The sequence below is a fragment of the Planococcus citri genome, chromosome 3 (assembly GCF_950023065.1).
Source record: "Planococcus citri chromosome 3, ihPlaCitr1.1, whole genome shotgun sequence".
Taxonomy (NCBI): Eukaryota; Metazoa; Arthropoda; class Insecta; order Hemiptera; family Pseudococcidae; genus Planococcus; species Planococcus citri.
The window spans coordinates 17,059,789-17,078,693 of record NC_088679.1 but is presented as its reverse complement, the minus strand read 5'-3'; the positions used below and the strand labels follow the sequence as shown (position 1 = coordinate 17,078,693).

The window sequence follows — 18,905 nt, the reverse complement described above, 5'->3', positions numbered from 1 at the left end:
ATAGGTATAAATTCTCGTGTTTTTGCAAAAAAAAAAAAAAATAGCAAAAAGTTTTACTTTTTTCCAAAAATTGTCCAAAAGTCTTTCTTTTTGCCAAAAGCTCTTTCACAATTGAAAAGTCTCACTTTTTTACCTAAATTGTGACTTTTTTCAAAATGTGAAGAATTAAAACACTTTTTGAAGAAAAAATTAGGAAAAAATATAGGTAATTTCTTTGCCATTAATTCCAAAAACTGTTGCTTTTTCCCAGAAATTGTCGAATTTTTGATTTTTGACATTTTTTTTGCTTTGTTAGCAAAATTGCCCAAGATTTTTGTTCATATTTCCTTTCAAAAATTATCCAAAACCTTCGCTTTATTGCCAGAAATTGCTATAAAAGTGTCATTTTTTTGACAATAATTTCCAAAATATCGTATTTTTGGAAAAATTGTCAAAAGTCTTGTGTTTTGTCAAAAATTCTAAAAAATTCTGGCTTTTAAATAAAATTGCTGCGATAATATTCGTGTTTTTTCCCCAAAAACACCCAAAAGTCTCACTTTTTTTTCCAAATTTTTCAAAGTCTTGCGTTTTTGTCAGAAATTGGATTTTTGCCAGCAATTACAAAAACTCGTTTTTTAATCGAAAAACTGAAAAAAAGTTGTCTATATTCCACAATGATTGCCAAAAAAAAAGTAGCAAAAAGTTTTACTTTTCTCCGAAAATTGTCTAAAAGCCTTTCTTTTTGCCAAAAGCTCTTTTACAATTGAAAAGTCTCACTTTTTTTGCCTAAAATGTGACGTTTTTTCCCATAAACAATGTAAAACAATCACTTTTTGATGAAAAAATTGGGGGGGAAATGTAGTTTCTTTGCCATTGATTCCAAAAAACTGCTGCTTTTTGCTAAAATTGTTGAATTTTCGATTTTTGATTTTTTTTTTTGCTTATTAGCAAAATTGCTTAAGATTTTTGTTCATTTCCTTTCAAAAATTATCCAAAACCCTCGCTTTATTGCCAGAAATTGCCATAAAAGAGTCACTTTTTTGACAATAATTTTAAAATTTTAAGAAATGTTGGCTTTTAAATAAAATTGCTACTTTAATATTTGTGTTTTTTCCCCAAAAAATCCCGAAGTCTCACTTTTTTCAAAAATTGTCCAACTCTTGCATTTTTGTCAGAAATTGTCCACAAGCCATTTCCCCTTGTTGAATTGCTGTACTTTGCCAAAAATTAGCTTCTTGCCAGTAATTACAAAAACTCGTTTTTTAACCAAAAAACCGAAAAAAAGTTGCCCATATTCCACAATGATTGCGAAAACGTATCATTTTTTTGTCAATAATTGCCTATAAAAGTCCTGCTTTTTGCTAGAACTGTTGGTCTGGCTTTTTGCCAAAAATTATCAATAGTTCTCAAATTCCAAAAAGTCACTTTTTTCAAAAATTATCCAAGTGTTGCATTTTGTCTAGAAATATTCAAAAAACACTTGTTAAAATTGTCAAAGTTTCGCTGTAGCCTATCATACTTTGCCAAAAATAGGTTTTATGGCAGCAATTGCAAAGATTTCCTCTTTCTAGCTAAAAAATCTCGCTTTTGTTTTTTTTGAGGGGGGGGGAGTAACTTTTTTCTGCATGAAGATATTTTGCCCGCGTTTTGTCTCTTTTTTGGTTTCTTAGGTTTCTTTTTTTTGGGGGGAAAAAATTAGATACGAGCCCTCTATTCGTTCAATTTGGGGAATCGAAAATAGCTTACATACCAAATTTCAACTTCATCGGTCAACTTGGTAAAATTTTGATTTTTTAAACATTTTTTGGCCCAAAAGTGTTTTTTAAGAATTCACCATAAACCGAAGAATGCCCTTCACTTTCTAAAATATTGGTCATAATGAGTAATATCAGATAGCCTGCGATAGCAACTTTGACTATGTTTCAATTGCTGACGTTCTTGGCTCCGGAACTTGAATATCAATGAGTGCCTTACCTAACTACCTAGTTGTAATGGAAGTGCATTTTTTGCATTTTAAATGTAAAATTTCGACTTTTATGTCGAATTCGTACCTACATTACTTCATCTATTTATCTACTTATTTAAGTGGTTAGGTACGTGTAATCCTACTCGTCGAGAAAAACTACCAGTTTTCCTTGAAATATGCGAAAAAAATGTAACGATGATACTGGCCAAGTTATGTAACCTTTGTAGAATCGTACAACGAATACAATAAAAAGAATCATCGCGAATCCGGAAACATGCGATCTAAATGATGAACAATTCGCGAATATTTTTAGTATTTTTAGAATTACGTCTGTAGAAGTTTCCGATTGATTTTCTATATCAGCTGCGTATGCTCGTAGTCTGAATATGTATGCAAAATTCAAATCTTCAAGTTATTTGGTCTTGGTACTTTGTTATCTGCGTAATACTCAACAAATTAGTCTACCTGATTATTATCTATTCGAATAAGCATCGTCATGGTATAAATTATTATCTTCAGGTGCTAGTTAATTCGTAGTCTTAGTCTTGGATGGATAATTAAATTGAAACGAATTACCCTAGCAATTGTGGAAAATTTTCGTAAACGAAAGCTTTGCATGTACTGTTGAGTTTATTCGTCTGATGGTCTGACTCGTTGCAACGTGCTCCTTGTTTAAGAATAAGAGTAGGTATTCACCTTGAGTTGGTCAAAGGAAGTACATAGATAGTATGAGTCAGAGTTAATCATTTTGAGCGTGCCTGCTACGTGTTTGCTACAAATAAAACAAAAATTTCCGAATATCCATTACCAGCTTAGTGAATACTGAATACCTATTACTTTGTTGCAAATAAAACCTGTCTCAGGTGTTTGTAAACAAAAAGTTTAGTGACGAATGAATAGCGATTTCTAGGAAAATGTTCTAAATGCAGGGTGATCTTTTTCGTGTATCTAACCGGATAGTGAAGTGTTTTGATGAATTTTACTAACTTGATGTTTGAATTTATATTATGTATAAATTGAAATCAATGTAAACGTAACTGCAGCTAGAGAGAGGGGCTAACGAAACATGTTTTTATCATTAACGCTCTAAGTGTTGGTTTGTTTTTTTTTTGTTTTTATTTTCGGCTATATTTCCTACTAGAATATAATCCAACGCATCGCCTTGTTTTATTCATTATTTCCGATTTACGAGCGAATATTAATTTGAGATTTTTACCAAAAATAAGTAATTAGCACGTAATTTTGAAGCATGAAGGTGTTCATTGCGTGAAGTTTCAGCCTTCATCTCGAGAATGTGTGAGATTAGGTGTATTTTTATTAATCCATCTCGTTTTTTAAAGATTATTAATATGTACTTGGGTCTTCGATAAAGATCTTTATATGTACGTAGTTAGGCCTATGAAATGAAAAAATGTGATGCCTAAGATTCAATTCGAATAAGGTGTGTACATTTATGACTGTTTGACTGACTCGAGCTTGAGATGAATATTAATATAAGATCATGTACCAAGAGGAATTGAATTATATTCAACGACGACGAGGTACCTATATATTTACTTATTTAATATGTAAAACTTGTTCGGTATAACTGACTTGGAAATACCATTGGGGTTTTTGCGAAACCAGATCGAGAAGTTCATCGCGAATAATTAACCATTTCCGTAATTTTCAAACTTGGAAATTTTCCATGGGTGAAATTTTTTTCTCGAAATTGGACATACAAGTTGAATTTTTATATATCTCTGATGGAAGTACATTTATTTGTTTACTTGGCGAATGTTCGTGGTTTGATTTTTTTAAATCGTCGGTTATATGGGTATTGGGTATTTTATTTGAAGGTGTTTTTCAAGTTTTTTTTAAATGCATTTTTTTGTTTTATTTTTAAAGTGAGGTGAATAAGATAGGCAAATTAAAGTCTGGTAAGAGATATGTGTGGTATTTGAGAATAGTTGGGCGAATTCTTGGTTGCATTTTGGATTAAAAATCATACGGAATGGGTATTCTTGTATTTTATTTGCGTGATTCAAGTGTGGTCTAGAGAGTAGCGAAATTCAGTTAGTTTTGTTCGTTCTGTTCAGTAGGTTTGTTTATCAAATTTATTTAATTGAGAAGTGTTTAATTGGGCGGTAGGTCGAGATATTGAAATTCGTACCAGTTTTTCTAGTTCAGTGGTTTTATTTTTAGCATTATTTGACATAATGTACTCGAAATGAGCTCTCGAGACGTTGTGAGGACATTTTTTACGTTGAACATTTAGACGCACAAATTTCAAATTTTGAACATTTGAGTCATTTGAAAATTACGGTACGAGTGCAGGTTAGATTGAGTCGTCTTTGAATATTTTTGTGGCAAAGAAACGAGGTGATGTCAAAAGACTAAGGATAAAATTTTGAGTCTTTTACTGAGGAACCCCATCATTTCTACCGTGATTTTAAATTTCAAAAGAAGTTGTTTTTTGATTTTTTGAAACCGTGGCAGATAATAAATGACAGCTCGAGTCAAAAACCTCCACAATTTTTATTTCTGATAGCCAAAGACGACCAGACTCGAATTAATGTACTTATCAATAGGTGTTCGAAGTAACCGAACAGGTTTAGTATAATTCAGCTCTTGACTTGAGATCCAAATCAACCTGCAGGAGAAACAAAACAACTGCAAGGCAAAATAGGTTTTTTATTAAGCAGTATGTGTTTGAAAACATGGCTCTTCTTTGAATAGCCTTTGGAATATATGTAGATTAGGAAAAGGCTTGAAATTCTTCAAGTGCCAAAATTGTAAACCTTGGTATCCTGTTTTTTTTTCTCATTTTAATAGAATTTAATATTTTTGAGAGATTGTTACTTATTTATTCATTTTTTTAAATTAAAAAATGACCAACTTTTCAATTTTTCTTTGAAATCTCATGAAAAATTGTAAAAATTTATTGAAGATTTCATAAAGTTTGAAGTTCTTTGTGTTGAACTGAAAAAAAAATTGATTGGAATGTGAGTTTTCAATGTTTTTATCGTTTTCTTTGGGGGAGATGCACTTTTTCTGAAAATTTTTTCAATTTTCCCCAATTTATTTACGTTTTTGGTAGAATTTTTAATGAACTTGTGAGTGAATGCTTGGTATCTATTTTTTAAAATACAAATAATAGATTCTCTGAAAATTATTCTTTTTTTATACAATCTTAGGTAATCTTTCATTTGGATATTCTAATAATTATTACAATTAAGTAGTAAAATGTTTGTGTATTTTTCTGAAGATTTCCTTTGAAAATACTTTTTTACTTTGTAAAATTGTAAAAAAAAAAAAATAGGAGCTTTAGTAAAAGTTCATTATTTTTCAGCAGATAAGCTTAAATTATTTTGTAAATATTTTGGAGAAATTTTAAAATTCTGAAGAAACAGAAAAGTCGTGTGCTGCAATTTATTTTTGCATTTTTGGGAGATTTTTTAAAAACTGAAAAAGCTGTTCCAAAAGCGATTTTCAAATTTTTTAAGAAGAAAAGTGGATCAATGTGAATAATTTTTTCAATAATTCAACTCCCATATATTGACAACAAACTATTAATTTTGGGTCATTCTGGAGCCTCCAGCGATTTTTTTTTAACTTTTTCCAGATCGTTCAAATCGTGTTCTGGAAGGGCATAGAAAATGAACCTTAGTACACATAACTTTGCCCTCGCTTATTGAGCTCTCTCTTTCTCTTTCTCTCTCGGCCGTTTTATAGGTGGTTATCGTGAAATTCCAGGAGTGCCCGGGTCAAAGTAAATTTTCAATCAATCTGTAAATTCCAAAAAAATGTGAAAAAAATCAACCATGTCGAACGGTTGAGAGGATGCCCTGTTTTTTTTTTTTTTTTGGTAGGGGTGTTGCTGAAGCACGCTTTAGACAAGTGACCCCAGCGACCAAGTTTTTCCCTAATAGAAGACCTCTTCCTGCATCCTACACCCATACCATCCACACCGCACTCCTCCCTGAAAAGGAAACACTTCTTACCCTTCACACTCCTCTTCTTATACCCTTCACACTCCTGAGGATGCCCTATAAGCACCGACCGAGGTTGTGAATGCTGACGTTCATGTTTGGCCTTTTTCAGGGCGATGTGGGATTTCTGGAGAAAATTAAAAAATCGCCGGATGCTCCAGAACTGCCCAAAATGAGCAATTTCGGTGTATGGGAGTTGATAATGGGAATTATTCAGTATACGTTTTCACTTTCCTCAAAAAAAAAAGGGTTATTTCATTTAAAAAGTTGAAATTTCCCTCGAAATATGTTTTTTGAAGTTTTTAAATTTTCAAAAATTCACCGAAAATTGGTGTTTTAGGCGAAAAATGATTATTCTCAGCGAAAATGAACAATTGAACATGTTGAACAAAAAAATGATTCTGATAGGAAATGAGTTAATTTTTTTGCAAAAATGGCCACTTTGGTATAAAAATCATAATTTTTGAGAAGAAGTGATATTTATCTGAAAAATGATTCCGATTTTCAAGCGAAAAATGACTAGGTAGGTGCTTTTGCCATAAAGACAGCAAAAATGAATTTTCTTGGTCAAAAAAAATCAGAAAATATGAAATTGAGAAAACATGCAAAAATTAATTGAGTATTAGTAATATTACTAGTGGGTCATTCCATGTCAACTCAACCAAAAAAAAGGCGATTTTGAAAGTCATGTCTTTCGATTTCGCTCAATTTTTTTTTTACAATATATACCCACCCAGTAAGACTGTGAGAACCCCGCAATTAGTTTGGTCCCAGCCCCCTCAGGGGGCGGGTGGAGGGGCTTCCATTATTTTCACATTGTCTCGAGGTACTCAACTTCAGCAGCCCATTCCTCCAAAACTATGATACTTTGATCAAAACTGATTTCACAGTTCGAAAGGGCATTGCATTTAGAACTTTTTAAGCATTTTGAAATGTTCAAAAGTTCAAAGTTGAACTTTCAAATTGAAAGTACAAATTTCAAAATGGCGCTGTAAGTGGGAGCTACCATTTAAAATTTTGAAAAAATTTCCTTAGATGTACCTTTTGATGCTATTTCGAAATATTCAAGTTTCGAGATGGGATCTCTCAATGGAGGGGGAGCACCCCAACCCCCAATTTTGGGCGAAACTTTCGAAAGAAAATCTGGGGCATGTGATATATCGAATTGTATGTTTTTGGTGACGCTGAACACGAATATGACGTCAGATTATTGAGAGGACCCCATCCACGGCCCCCAGCACCTCCCCAAAGGGGGCAAAAGTTCAAAAAATCGTTTTGTTCATGTGACACATGGAATAGTATGTTTTTGGTGACGCTGAACACGAATATGACGTCAGATTTGTGATTGGACCCCATCCACTGCCCCCAGCACCTCCCTAAAAGGGGTGACCCCCCCCCCCCAAGATGGCTACATTCGTGTGACACATGAAATGGAATGTTTTCGATATCGCTGAACACGAATATTGCCTTAGTTTCTCGAATTGACTTCACCCATGGCCCCCGGAACCTCCCCCAATAGGTAAAAGTCCAAAAAAATTGTTGGAGGCCGTGGATGGGGTCCAATCACAAATCTGACGTCATATTCATGTTCAGCGTCACCAAAAACATACTATTCCATGTGTCACACGAACAAAACGCTTTTTTGAACTTTTACCCCCTTTGGGGAGATGCTGGCTGCTGGGGGCCGTGGATGGGGTCCTATCAAAAATCTGACGTCATATTCGTGTTCAGCGTCACCAAAAACATACAATTCGATATATCACATGCCCCAGATTTTCTTTCGAAAGTTTCGCCCAAAATTGGGGGTTGGGGTGCTCCCCCTCCATTGAGAGATCCCATCTCGAAACTTGAATATTTCGAAATAGCATCAAAAGGTACATCTAAGGAAATTTTTTCAAAATTTTAAATGGTAGCTCCCACTTACAGCGCCATTTTGAAATTTGTACTTTCAATTTGAAAGTTCAACTTTGAACTTTTGAACATTTCAAAATGCTTAAAAAGTTCTAAATGCAATGCCCTTTCGAACTGTGAAATCAGTTTTGATCAAAGTATCATAGTTTTGGAGGAATGGGCTGCTGAAGTTGAGTACCTCGAGACAATGTGAAAATAATGGAAGCCCCTCCACCCGCCCCCTGAGGGGTCTGGGACCAAACTAATTGCGGGGTTCTTACTTACTGGGTGGGTATATATTGTAAAAAAAAAATTAAGCGAAATTGAATGACATGACTCAAAAACGTTGGTTGAGTTGACATGGAATGACCCTAGTGGTATGGAGCCGAATCCCTCATATAGCAGCTTCAGCAAATTAAAAGAAGTATGTAGAGATTTGATTGTGAGAAAAAAATTTAAAATTGGTATGTGAATATTTTCCTTTACTTACTTGTAATTCGGATCGTCAATTGTTTTTTTTTTTGAGTGTTTATAATTACAAGATTATTACACTCGTGAAGTTGTTTTTAGCTGGATACTATTCCAATACATTTTTTTTGCTAAATTGTCCTTGCCAGTTTGAAAGTTGAGATATGTGGTTTTATGAAAATTTTCATGAAATACATGGAATAGTATTTGGTAATCTTTTTCAGATTTTCTGAGCCATTTTTGTTTTATTAGTAATTTTTTTATTATTTTTTTGTTGAATAGTCTTTTTTTTATTAAGGTAAAAATCAAATACATCCCTTACTCTGTTGAAAATTACTTCTGATGTCGAGTTGAACAACTAACTTACCATGTTGAAAGGAAAATTTTTTACAGGAGTGGAGTCATACAACTTCTTATACATTCATGTATTTATTTAAGGACATGAAAAATTGAAGGAAAATAACTTGAAATATTGAGCTCGTGTTTGGTATATTGTTCTTGTTATAATATTTTGTGAACTTCGTTACTTTATTCATATCTATGATTTGACTTTCTCGATGACGTAAGGTATAGATTTATGTCTTTACGAGCTCTGCATTAACTGCAATCAGCTGCCCCAAAAAATTACGTGTACCTAAATAGTTGAATCGCAAAAAGCGATTACCATCACCAGATTTCTTTTTTTGAAAAATTATTCATCTCGTTCTTCTTAATAATAAATGTAACAGAATTTTCTAGAATCGTATCTGAAATCAACAACTTACAAAAAAAAAAAAACGAATCACTCGTTTCGCAAACGTAAATCATCTCCGAGTACTTGAAAAAATTCGCTAATCGCGTGCCTAATGTCGTAATTAGGCGCCTCTGGCGAAATCTCTCAGCACGTGGTTTGAATTCTTTGCAACAAAAAGGATAATTATGGCGTTAAAAATATAAAAACCTTGACATTCACCTGTCAAAAAATCATCGCTAATCGTCAAATCCTCGTAATTCCAGATTCGATAGATTATAAATACATTTACTCGTTTGTCTGATTTTACTCGAGTAGGAACAATAGAACATAATACGACGTGTATTTTTCTGATTAACCCTTCTATAAAATTCACTGCTCGTTTCCTTAACGAGTATTTTTATCAGCCAAATTTACTCAGCGTGACAGTAGGTAGTTTGGTAGATACCCTTATAAGTCTACAAATTGAAATTACACAATTTACATGTAAGTATTGTTTTATCGAGTTGAATTTTTTAAGTAGAATTAACGTTCTGAAATAGATAGGTAGGTATACCTAATTGGATTTGGGTTTTTAACGATGAAAATTACTATCGTTGTTTGGTACCATAAAAATTTTAATCTGATTTTTACGGTACAACTGAGTAGTATTAGATATTCTGAGCAGAAAAACAAACCGTCTAGTCGACATTTCCTCTTCTTTAAAAGTTGTCCGAACAAAATGATCGCGTGTCGAAAAAATATCCTTCGAAGAAGACATAACTCGTATACGATAATGCTTACTTCAAGTTCATTTTTATGGGTAAACAATTTCTCAACGAAGAGGAAAAACATTTCACCATCGTGTTTATATTTACGAGCAACATGATCGATATCGATCTGATTCGAATGCTCGAGGTGCGATTATAATACATTGTCGATGTTCGATGCTGTTCCTTATCGTAATCATATGGAACGAACGTCTGGAACCGATGCTTGGTCGTTGTCCTTGCTCTTTGCACTGCCAACTTACGAGCACCGGTTTTGCATTAAGTGAGGACGCGTTTTTATTCATTTTACGAGGTTTTAATTGCTTTTTCTGTGCACGTTTACTTACTCATTGTCTTGTCCTCAAAATTGTCGTAATTTAAAATACGAAAATTCTCGTCGATGCCAAAATGTACTCGTAGTATGTACATGTACAATACTTACATATTTTGGTAATTATCTGCGATAAAAAAAATTCAACCATTATTGGTAGCCAGAGTTTTCAATGTTTTCATGTAGGTAGGATGAGTGATGGTTAAGGTTACATTTTCGAGGTGTTTATTGGAGTTAAGAAAGCGAGAAATGAAACAAAGACAGAAATAGATATATTTATAGACTAAATGCTCGATTTATAAATTTTTGATAAAATAATAATAAATAAAAATGGTAAAAAAGAACAATTACAAATAAGTACTAGAATAATACGAGATGACGTAGAAACACACTTAATTGTCTAATTTCTTTGTACAGAGGTTAAAATAACCGACATGATCGTGTAATGTAAAATAAATAAGTTAAATAATTATGTGTAATGGATATCAGGGGCGGATTTTGAGATCTTTCTGGACGAGAGAAAGGCAGATTTATCAAAAATTGATTTTTCGGAACTCCTAGTTATTATTTTTTAATAATGAGTAGAATGATTTACCATTGAAAATCACTCGTGATTCAATTTTCTATTGTTAGAATCGTTCTCGAACGACTGAATTACCTCATCACGAATTTCGGCTTTAATGAAAAATCATCCGGAATCAATTGAAATTTTTCATCCTGATTTTCATTTTTATTTCCCCCATTTTTTAAAGAAAGGATTGCTCGTTATCAGTTTTTTGAGTTTTGAATCGTTCGCGAACGACTGAATCACTTCATTTGAAGTGTTTGTAGAGCTATTCAAAATCAACTACATTACTTTGAACTTGTTTTTTTTCTTCCTTATAGAAGATTATTGCTAGAGATTCATTTTTTCAAATTTTGAATCATTCGCGAACGACTAAATTGAATCAATCATTTGCTAAATTTTGATTGGAATGCAGAGTCGTTCTCGTTCAGAATTGATCGAATTATTTTTCATTTCGGTTTTTGATTTTTTTAATGTCGAATTTTCTTGAAGAATATCGCGAAGAACTTGAATCGTTCGCGAACGACTTATTCACTTTATTTTTAAATTTGGCATTGGTAAACTCAGGATTGACTAAATTACTTTCATATTGAATAATTTTAGGAAGAAAATACTGCTGGTAACTTTTTTCAATTTTGAATCATTCACGAACGACTGAATCATTCTTATATTTTCAATTTCAACTTGACTGTTGAATTATTCTAAAACAGAATGATGAATTATTTCTATCTTGAATTTTCTAGCAGAGGATTTATTTTTTATAATTTTGAATCATTCGCGAACGACTCAATTGAATCAATCATTTGCTAAATTTCAATTGGAATGCGGAGTCGTTCTAGTTCAGAATTAATCCAATCGAATTATTTTTCATTTCGATTCTTGAATTGTTAATTTTTTTATGTCGAGTTTTCACGAAGAATATCACCAAGAACTTGATCATTTCTTTGAATTTTGAATCGTTCGCGAACGACTGAATCACTTCATTTTGAAATTTGGTATTGGTAAGCTCAGGATTGACTAAATTACTTTCATATTAAATAATTTTAGGAAAAAAATAATGCTGGTGATTTTTTTCTCAATTTAGTTTTGAATCATTCGCGAACGACTGAATCGTTTCGTTTCAATTTTAATTGAAATTTTGTCGGAATTGTTCCGAGTAAAGTTGAGTTTTTTCCTTTCTACAAATTTCAATCACGAGATCTCTTTTTTTCGGGAATTCTGAATCGTTCGCGAACGACTGAATCACATCATTTTGATTTAAACGAGCGGTTGTATAATTTTTCAAAATCAACTAATTTTTTTCGATCTTGAAATTAAATTCATCGCGAAAAAATACTGCTCGCAATTTTGTTGTCAAGATGTTGAATTGAATCATTCGCGAACGATTGAATCATTAAATTGTGATTTTGATTCTAAAACCGACAGTATAAGGTCGTTCGCGAACGACTGAATCACTTCATTTTAATCATAAAGTGGATTTTGAATTGTTCATTCGTTCAAAATCATTTTAATTATTTTGATCTTGAATTTTTGGGAAGAAAATACGACCTGCGATTCATCTTTCTGAATTTTGAACCGTTCGTCAACAACTGAATAGATTTCACTCAAAAAATATGATGACAAAATCGTTCGAATAGAACTGACTGAATTGTTTTGATTAGGATTTTTCATCAAAAATTCAATTATTTTCTTTTCAGAAGGATTGAATCGTTCGCGAATTACTGAATCACTTTTTATTTCCTATGAAAATATGTTAGCGTGCAATGCATTGAATCGTTCAAAATTTATTTTACTCGATTATTACGCATTAGTTTAACCTTGATTTGGGAAAAAAATCGACGTCTGAATAATTTTATCGTCGTTATTTTTCATGAAAATTAGCTAATGATCATTTTTTTTCAATTGTTCGCGAATGAATCCCCCCCCCCCACCACCAAAGTAAAAAACTATTTTTGATAGGTCATGAAAGATTGATTCAATGACCACAACATGGCTAATTTTCGAAATCATCAAGTCCTATTTACTAGTTAAGTAGTTATGTATTGAAAGAGAATCCTCATCTCTTTCAATACATAACTCGTAGAAATCGTGCCTTTTTTTTTGATTTTCAACGTATCAGGGAAACTAAAATCCGCCTCTGATAAAATGTAGGTATGTATATTGTTATGATGCACATGTACGAGATGAGCTTTATTGGAACTTTCGAATAAAATCTCACCTAGAATTAAGCATTTAGCGTTATTCAAAAATAATGTGATTGGTGCGCTCGATTTACCCTCGCCCATTTTGCTGTTTGCAAAAACGTATAAATTTATACCTACAACAAAGTGATCGTGGTAGCCAATTAAAGTGCCAAAAGTTCACTCCACTGTGCTCCATTTTCTTTGGTAAGTGAATAATGATTATAAAAAAGGGCCTCGTGTATGATTAAGGTACAAATAATAAATCGAGTTATTAAACGCTATAGTTTGCTTATTAAACCGAGTACGAGTATATAAAAAACGAGATTCTCGCAAATCGTAATTATTTCCCTCTTCGTATACCGCTCTAGCTTATTTGTGAATTTCTATAGCTTTAATATCCGGCGGACAAGATGGAAGGAAATACTCGGTTTGCCAAAATTGCCTGTTTCAACGATAAGTTTACCTACAGACATCAAAGCTTACGCAAAATATAGCCTTGAAAATGATAATTTTAAAAAAAGGAACATTAAAAAGAGAGGGAGGAGTTTTGGAAGTAAACTCGTAAAATCTAAGTATTCTATAATAAGAGTATAATACGACATCTTAACGAAAATTCGAAAAAAAAATAAATAAATAAAACGAAACTGAAAACAAAACGAAGTAAAAAAAAAGAGAGTAAACTTGTTCGCTTGAAATTACAATGTCATTCAAAGACACAGGTACTTCTACATGGATCGAATACGCGAATTACGAGTAGATGTATAAAAGTTTTTAAAACGTAGTCTTTCTTTACTCGAAGGTAACGTGTATAATAAAATGGTAAAAAAAATTGTCAACATGAGTCGCAACTCGATATGCCTACTGCTTACTACGCAGAGAAAGAGAATTTTTGTTTTTCTTTAATTGACGTCAAAAAACTCAGGCTCTGAGAATGGCGTTTATCAGGTTTGAGAATTTAGGTTGATGAATGCTTTCTTAATATCTTACGAGTACTTGCTTTCGAGTTTCGGCGAAATGTTCGAAAGAAGTTTGAGTAATTATCACATTATGCTTATAGGATTAAAATTATAGTCGAGTGAGGTTCTCATTATTGGTCATTCTCCGAGCTCATTTCGATGCTTTTTGATTCCGATTCCTTGGAAAACAGGCTTCGTATTTTACGTACCGATGTGCTCGAGCTCGAGTATTCGGAGCTTTCGTCTATATCGATGTTCAACTTTCGTCTGAAACTGCCATCTCGATCGAAACGATTGAGTAGCTCGTACCAGTATTCGGGTTTGTAGTGGAGTAAATATGCCAGAGCTCGTCCGGTGTTCATTTTTTGTCGCTCGTTGCATTTACTGCAGTTTGTGCGTAGAGCGTCTGGGATTATTCCTGCGAAATGAAAGAATTTTCATTAATGGGACTGGTTGGAGAAGTCGAAGATTTTTATGGTTTCTAGAGATGAATTTTGGATGAAGTTGATGTATATAACTATAAGTGATTACTTTATTTTGAGGTACAGCGTTGGATTAGAATGATTGAAAAAGTGAAAATGATTGCATTTTTTTCTATTTGAAAAATATTTTAAGTTTTTTTTTTTTTTTGAAGTTGTAATTTGCCAGCTCTCCTAATAGACTGATTTCGCTAAATTTTTTTCAAAGAAATGGGAGTTGAATTTTTTTGGAGGAAATTCCGACTTGATAGAAGGATTCTTGCAATTTTGGAAGTATAAAGGTAGACTAAAGCAATGAGCTAAGGGTGAGCATAAGATTGAAAATCAAATTTTTGAAAAGATGTTTGACAAAACAAAGGCAAGAGTCGAGAAGTTGGGGTCACAGGGAGAGACCCTAGGGGCACTAGTAATTATCTGATTGTAAAGTGGAGTGCAATCTCAATTCCAGAAGTAGAAAATTTTGTAATCTCAGTAGGTAGGTGACCCTTTGTTGATTTGTCATCTTCAATCGAGCAAAAATTTTGAGCTGCTGAAAGTTGATTTCTCGATTTTTTTAAAAAGTTTGAAAATTATACAGAAATAGCTCGTTATAGTGGTAAATTTTGAGTTGTAAATATAAAAATTTGTTTATGTTCGAAATTACCCACCCCCCCCCCCTCCTTCTGCCACTCGAATTGAGTTTGGTCATTTTCGAGCCAATCTGGAGTCTTTATCAAAAGTTGAATTTCTCCTGAGAATTCGAATAAATCTCTGGATGTTAGAAATTTAATCATGTCATGAAGGTTTGACTTTTTGATCTTGACAGCCGATTACAGTAGATGAATTTCAAATCTATAAAATGATGAGTTGTCGAGTACCTATTTCCTTTTTTCATACGATTTGGAAGATCTAGTGTTTTGAAGAAGTTCTAAAAAAATCGCTTGAAACTTTCCTTACTTCCCTGAGTTAATTGCCTTAAATCGGTTTTGACCATTTTCAGTCCGATCTGAAACCTTTAGTGGAAGCTAAGTTGATTGAGTATGTGTTCTGAACTGATCCTGGCATGCTATAAAAATAATTCAGCTTCTGCTGGAAACTCCAGATGAACTCAGAAATTGATCACAATCGATCTGGGAGATGGAAGAATCCATTTTAGCACACATTTAAACGGAGGGGAGGGAGATGACCCATCGCTCTTTGGGTGAGTCAAATTTTGGGTCGATCAGATGGTAGAAAAAAAGCAAAATAAGGGATTTCAAAGTACGAACATTTGATACAATTTTTAAAGACTTGAATTCTTGGAAATTTTCCTCTTATGTTTATGAAAATTTCATTTTTTCGGAACTTGAATTCAAATTTGGATGCTTTGATTAAATTTGAGAGCAAAATGAAACATTTTTTGAAATAAGTTGAAGGAAAACAATCCTAACCGTACGTTTTGCCAAAATTGCCGACGTCTTTTCTGGAAAAAATAGGAAGAAACCCACCTTCTATTAAAATCTCAAAATATAGCCTCGTTTCAAGCTGAAAATTGTCACCTTTTTGCCAAAAAATTGAAAATGTTGATGTTTTTTCTAAAAATTTCTACTCAAAAGTTCCATTTTCCCCCCTAAAAAAATGAAGAAATGTCTCATTTTTTTAAAACCAAAAACAGTCTCCCTCTTTCAACAAATATTGCGAAAAATCACATTTTTTTGCCAATAATTGCCAGGGTTGGGTATCTACGCGTAGAATAGCCTATTCTACATTTTGGTGTAGAATACGTAAAATTTGATGTAGAATGCGTAAAATGCGTAGAATGTGTAGAATGTGTAAAATACGATGTAGAATGCGTAGAATGCAGTAAAATCACCTATCTGAAAGCCAAAAAATTGTTTATTTAGCGAAAATGCGTCTTGAAAAATGAAAGTTCAACTTTTCTGTTCTGCAAATGAAATGTGAAATGTGAATTTGGAATTTCTTCTTCTTGATTATGTAACTTGATAATAAATTAAATGATGGAAAAAAATGAAAAAATAAAAGTTTTTCAAAAAAAAAAAATCGTCTGTACATTCATTTTACGCATATTCTACGCATTCTACTCATTCTACGCATTTTACATGCTTTCCAGGCTATTCTACATGTGCTATTCTACGCGTAGAATGTCCATGTATTCTACATGGTGTATTCTACGGCACAACCCTGATAATTGCCTCAAAAATTCTTGTTTTTTTTTTTGCAAAATATTCTGAAAAGTTTTGCTTTTTTCCAAAAATTGCCTAAAAAGAAGCCTTCTTATGTTCAAAAATTCTGAAGATTCGCTGTTTTACGTCAAATTTCCAACAATTACGAAAAAAAAAACAAAAATCAGCGAAAAAAAGTGTAATTATTTCTATTCCAAAAATGGTTGACTTGCTAAAATTGTCAACTTTTTGCCTTCAAATTGTTTTTTTTTTTCAAAAATTACTCAAAATTCCAGAAGATTATGCATTTTGTTAGAAGTTGTCAGTCTCGTTTTATTTTGCTGGAAATTGCAAAAATTTTACTTTGTTACTAAAATTGGCCAAAAAGTCTCGACTTTTCATCGAAAAGTTTCAAAATAAGTAGCTTAGATTTTTAAAATTAGAAACCAGAATTTTTCAATTCGAAATGTTCTGGTTTTTTTTTGGTAATTTTTTTTCTGCATTAAATGTTTTGCTCTCATTTTGTCACTTTTTTGATTACTTTTCGGTTACTTTTGCGAGCTTTTTTGGCTACTAAAATTACTTTTTTGTGGAAAAAATCTATTTATACCAACCCTACTCAACTGAAATTATGAATACCAATAACGAGCAATCAAACAATAATAAATGAAAAAAAAGTCAACATAACTTGATGTGTTCAGGATTCAATATCTTTTCTAAGCCATATTGATTGATGATTTTTTTCTTCAGGAAATCACAATAAGTTGTAGCCTTTTAAGATTTCATGTCCAATGTTTGGCAAAGAATCGTGTGTTGAAAGCTGTCCTAGTTTTAAAACGATTGTCTAATTGTCTATGTATTCCTTTGATCAAAAACTAATTTTAAAATGTTTTTCCGGGAAGGAGGGGGGGGGGGGGGGTGTCATAAACTTTCTTCAATTTTTCAGATCGACCACATGTCCACTCTACCCATAAATAATTATGCTCTTTTTTCGGGAAGGAGAGGGGGGGGCTCATAAACTTTCTTCAATTTTTCAGATCGACCACATGTCCACTCTACACATAAATATAATGATACTCTTTGAACGAGAAAAGAGTTGAAAAAAATAAAATTTATCGAGACGGTCAAGTTCATAAATATTTGAAAAATCTTCAATGAACTCTTGTGTACTTTTCCATTAATTAGTTATATAAGATTACAGGTATAAAAAACACATCAGATAATCTTCTCGAGCATGGACGGGGAAGAGGAGAGGGTTAGATATTTGGCCAATTTGGCGAAAAATTATCCAATTTCCTCCAAACCCGATGGTTTGTTTACCAAACGTGTATAATTATTTAATTCCGCGTGCAAAATAATGACGAATCAATGAAGTGTGTAGATAATTCGACCCGGTGATTACGCTGTTGGTATCTTCTAAATACCTGAATAATTGCTACTTTATCCTATACGTTGATAGGTATAAGTACAGCATTATTTATGCGAACACCGTGATGAAAATAGATTACGCGCGATTAACCATAAAAGATGCGAAATGAAAAATATTAATGATATGAGTACAAGATTATAACTCTTACGTTTTAGTTCTTTTCCTTCCCTCGTGCACGGTCCTCGATCCATAATACAATCCATCAATCTCTTGAGGATGCGATCGTTGGTCAGTATTTTATCGATATCCAAATAATCATATCTGGTAATATAGGTAGGCTGGGCATTTGGCAAATCGGCGCCCAAACACAAATTGAGTAAACAAAAGCACAAAAACCACAACGCGGCCGGCATGTTGCATTTGTCGGATGAAAATATTAATTGTGTGCGAAACTCGTGGTTTTCTAATTAAAAATTCTTCGTACTCGTAACGTATGCTCGGTATACTTGGTAGGTATTATCGTGTGTATGGAGTGGGGTACGAAATGGCCACCGAAAGACATTATCTGTTAGGAATAAAGCAACAAGTTTAGTATGTAGTATTACAACTTACAAGGTTATTATTATCTCTGTGTACAAATTAAAGAAAGTATAACATCGAATCAGATGTTTGTATAGAGGTATTGTTTGGTGTAGGTACCTGAAGCTACTACGAGTATATCCTATAATAGTGTACCTAGGCGAAGAATGTAGGCAATAATGTGGGAAAATAATTACTATCGGATGTACTCGTGTTTTCGAGTTGTTGTTTATTATAGCATCGTTAATGAATCAAACCCATGTTCACGTAATTGGTTAATGAGGTATCGAGTTGATGATGGTCGCGTGCTGTCTAATTTATTTGTATCAATCGTCACCGGACCGTCGTTACGTAATTGGAATATTTTTGGGATTCGATTGTGTGAAAAGTTATCGTTTTGATGAGAATTTAGATTGCTTTTGTGTTCGTGGGTAATATGACTTGAATTATAAAAGGAATTGATTGAAGTTAGAGAGGGACAGGGCTGTCGAGAGCCAATGTGGGCCCCTGGCAAATATATATAATTTGGCTCCATTTTTAGGGATAAGG

General features: G+C 32.9%; 2 protein-coding genes across 5 annotated transcripts in view; one reads left to right on the top strand and one right to left on the bottom strand.

The window, feature by feature from the left end:
• The window catches only part of LOC135841121 (uncharacterized), a 120,623-nt gene that overhangs the window by 13,561 nt on the left and 88,157 nt on the right, over positions 1–18,905 (top strand). The gene's annotated exons all lie outside the window — the stretch shown is intronic.
• On the bottom strand, positions 10,335–18,349 carry LOC135841122 (ejaculatory bulb-specific protein 3-like). Its single transcript, XM_065357938.1, has 2 exons — positions 17,986–18,349; positions 10,335–14,206 (listed from the first exon to the last, which is right to left on the bottom strand). The coding sequence occupies exons 1-2, from the start codon at positions 18,188–18,190 to the stop codon at positions 13,920–13,922; spliced, it is 492 nt and encodes a 163-aa protein (XP_065214010.1). The 5' UTR covers positions 18,191–18,349; the 3' UTR covers positions 10,335–13,919.

Coding starts and splice junctions, on each gene's coding strand:
- LOC135841122 (XM_065357938.1), bottom strand. CDS start 18,190: ATGCCGGCCGCGTTGTGGTTTTTGTGCTTTTGTTTACTCAATTTGTGT. Junction 14,207..17,985: donor GGAAGGAAAAGAACTAAAAC/GTAAGAGTTATA, acceptor TTCATTTCGCAG/GAATAATCCCAGACGCTCTA.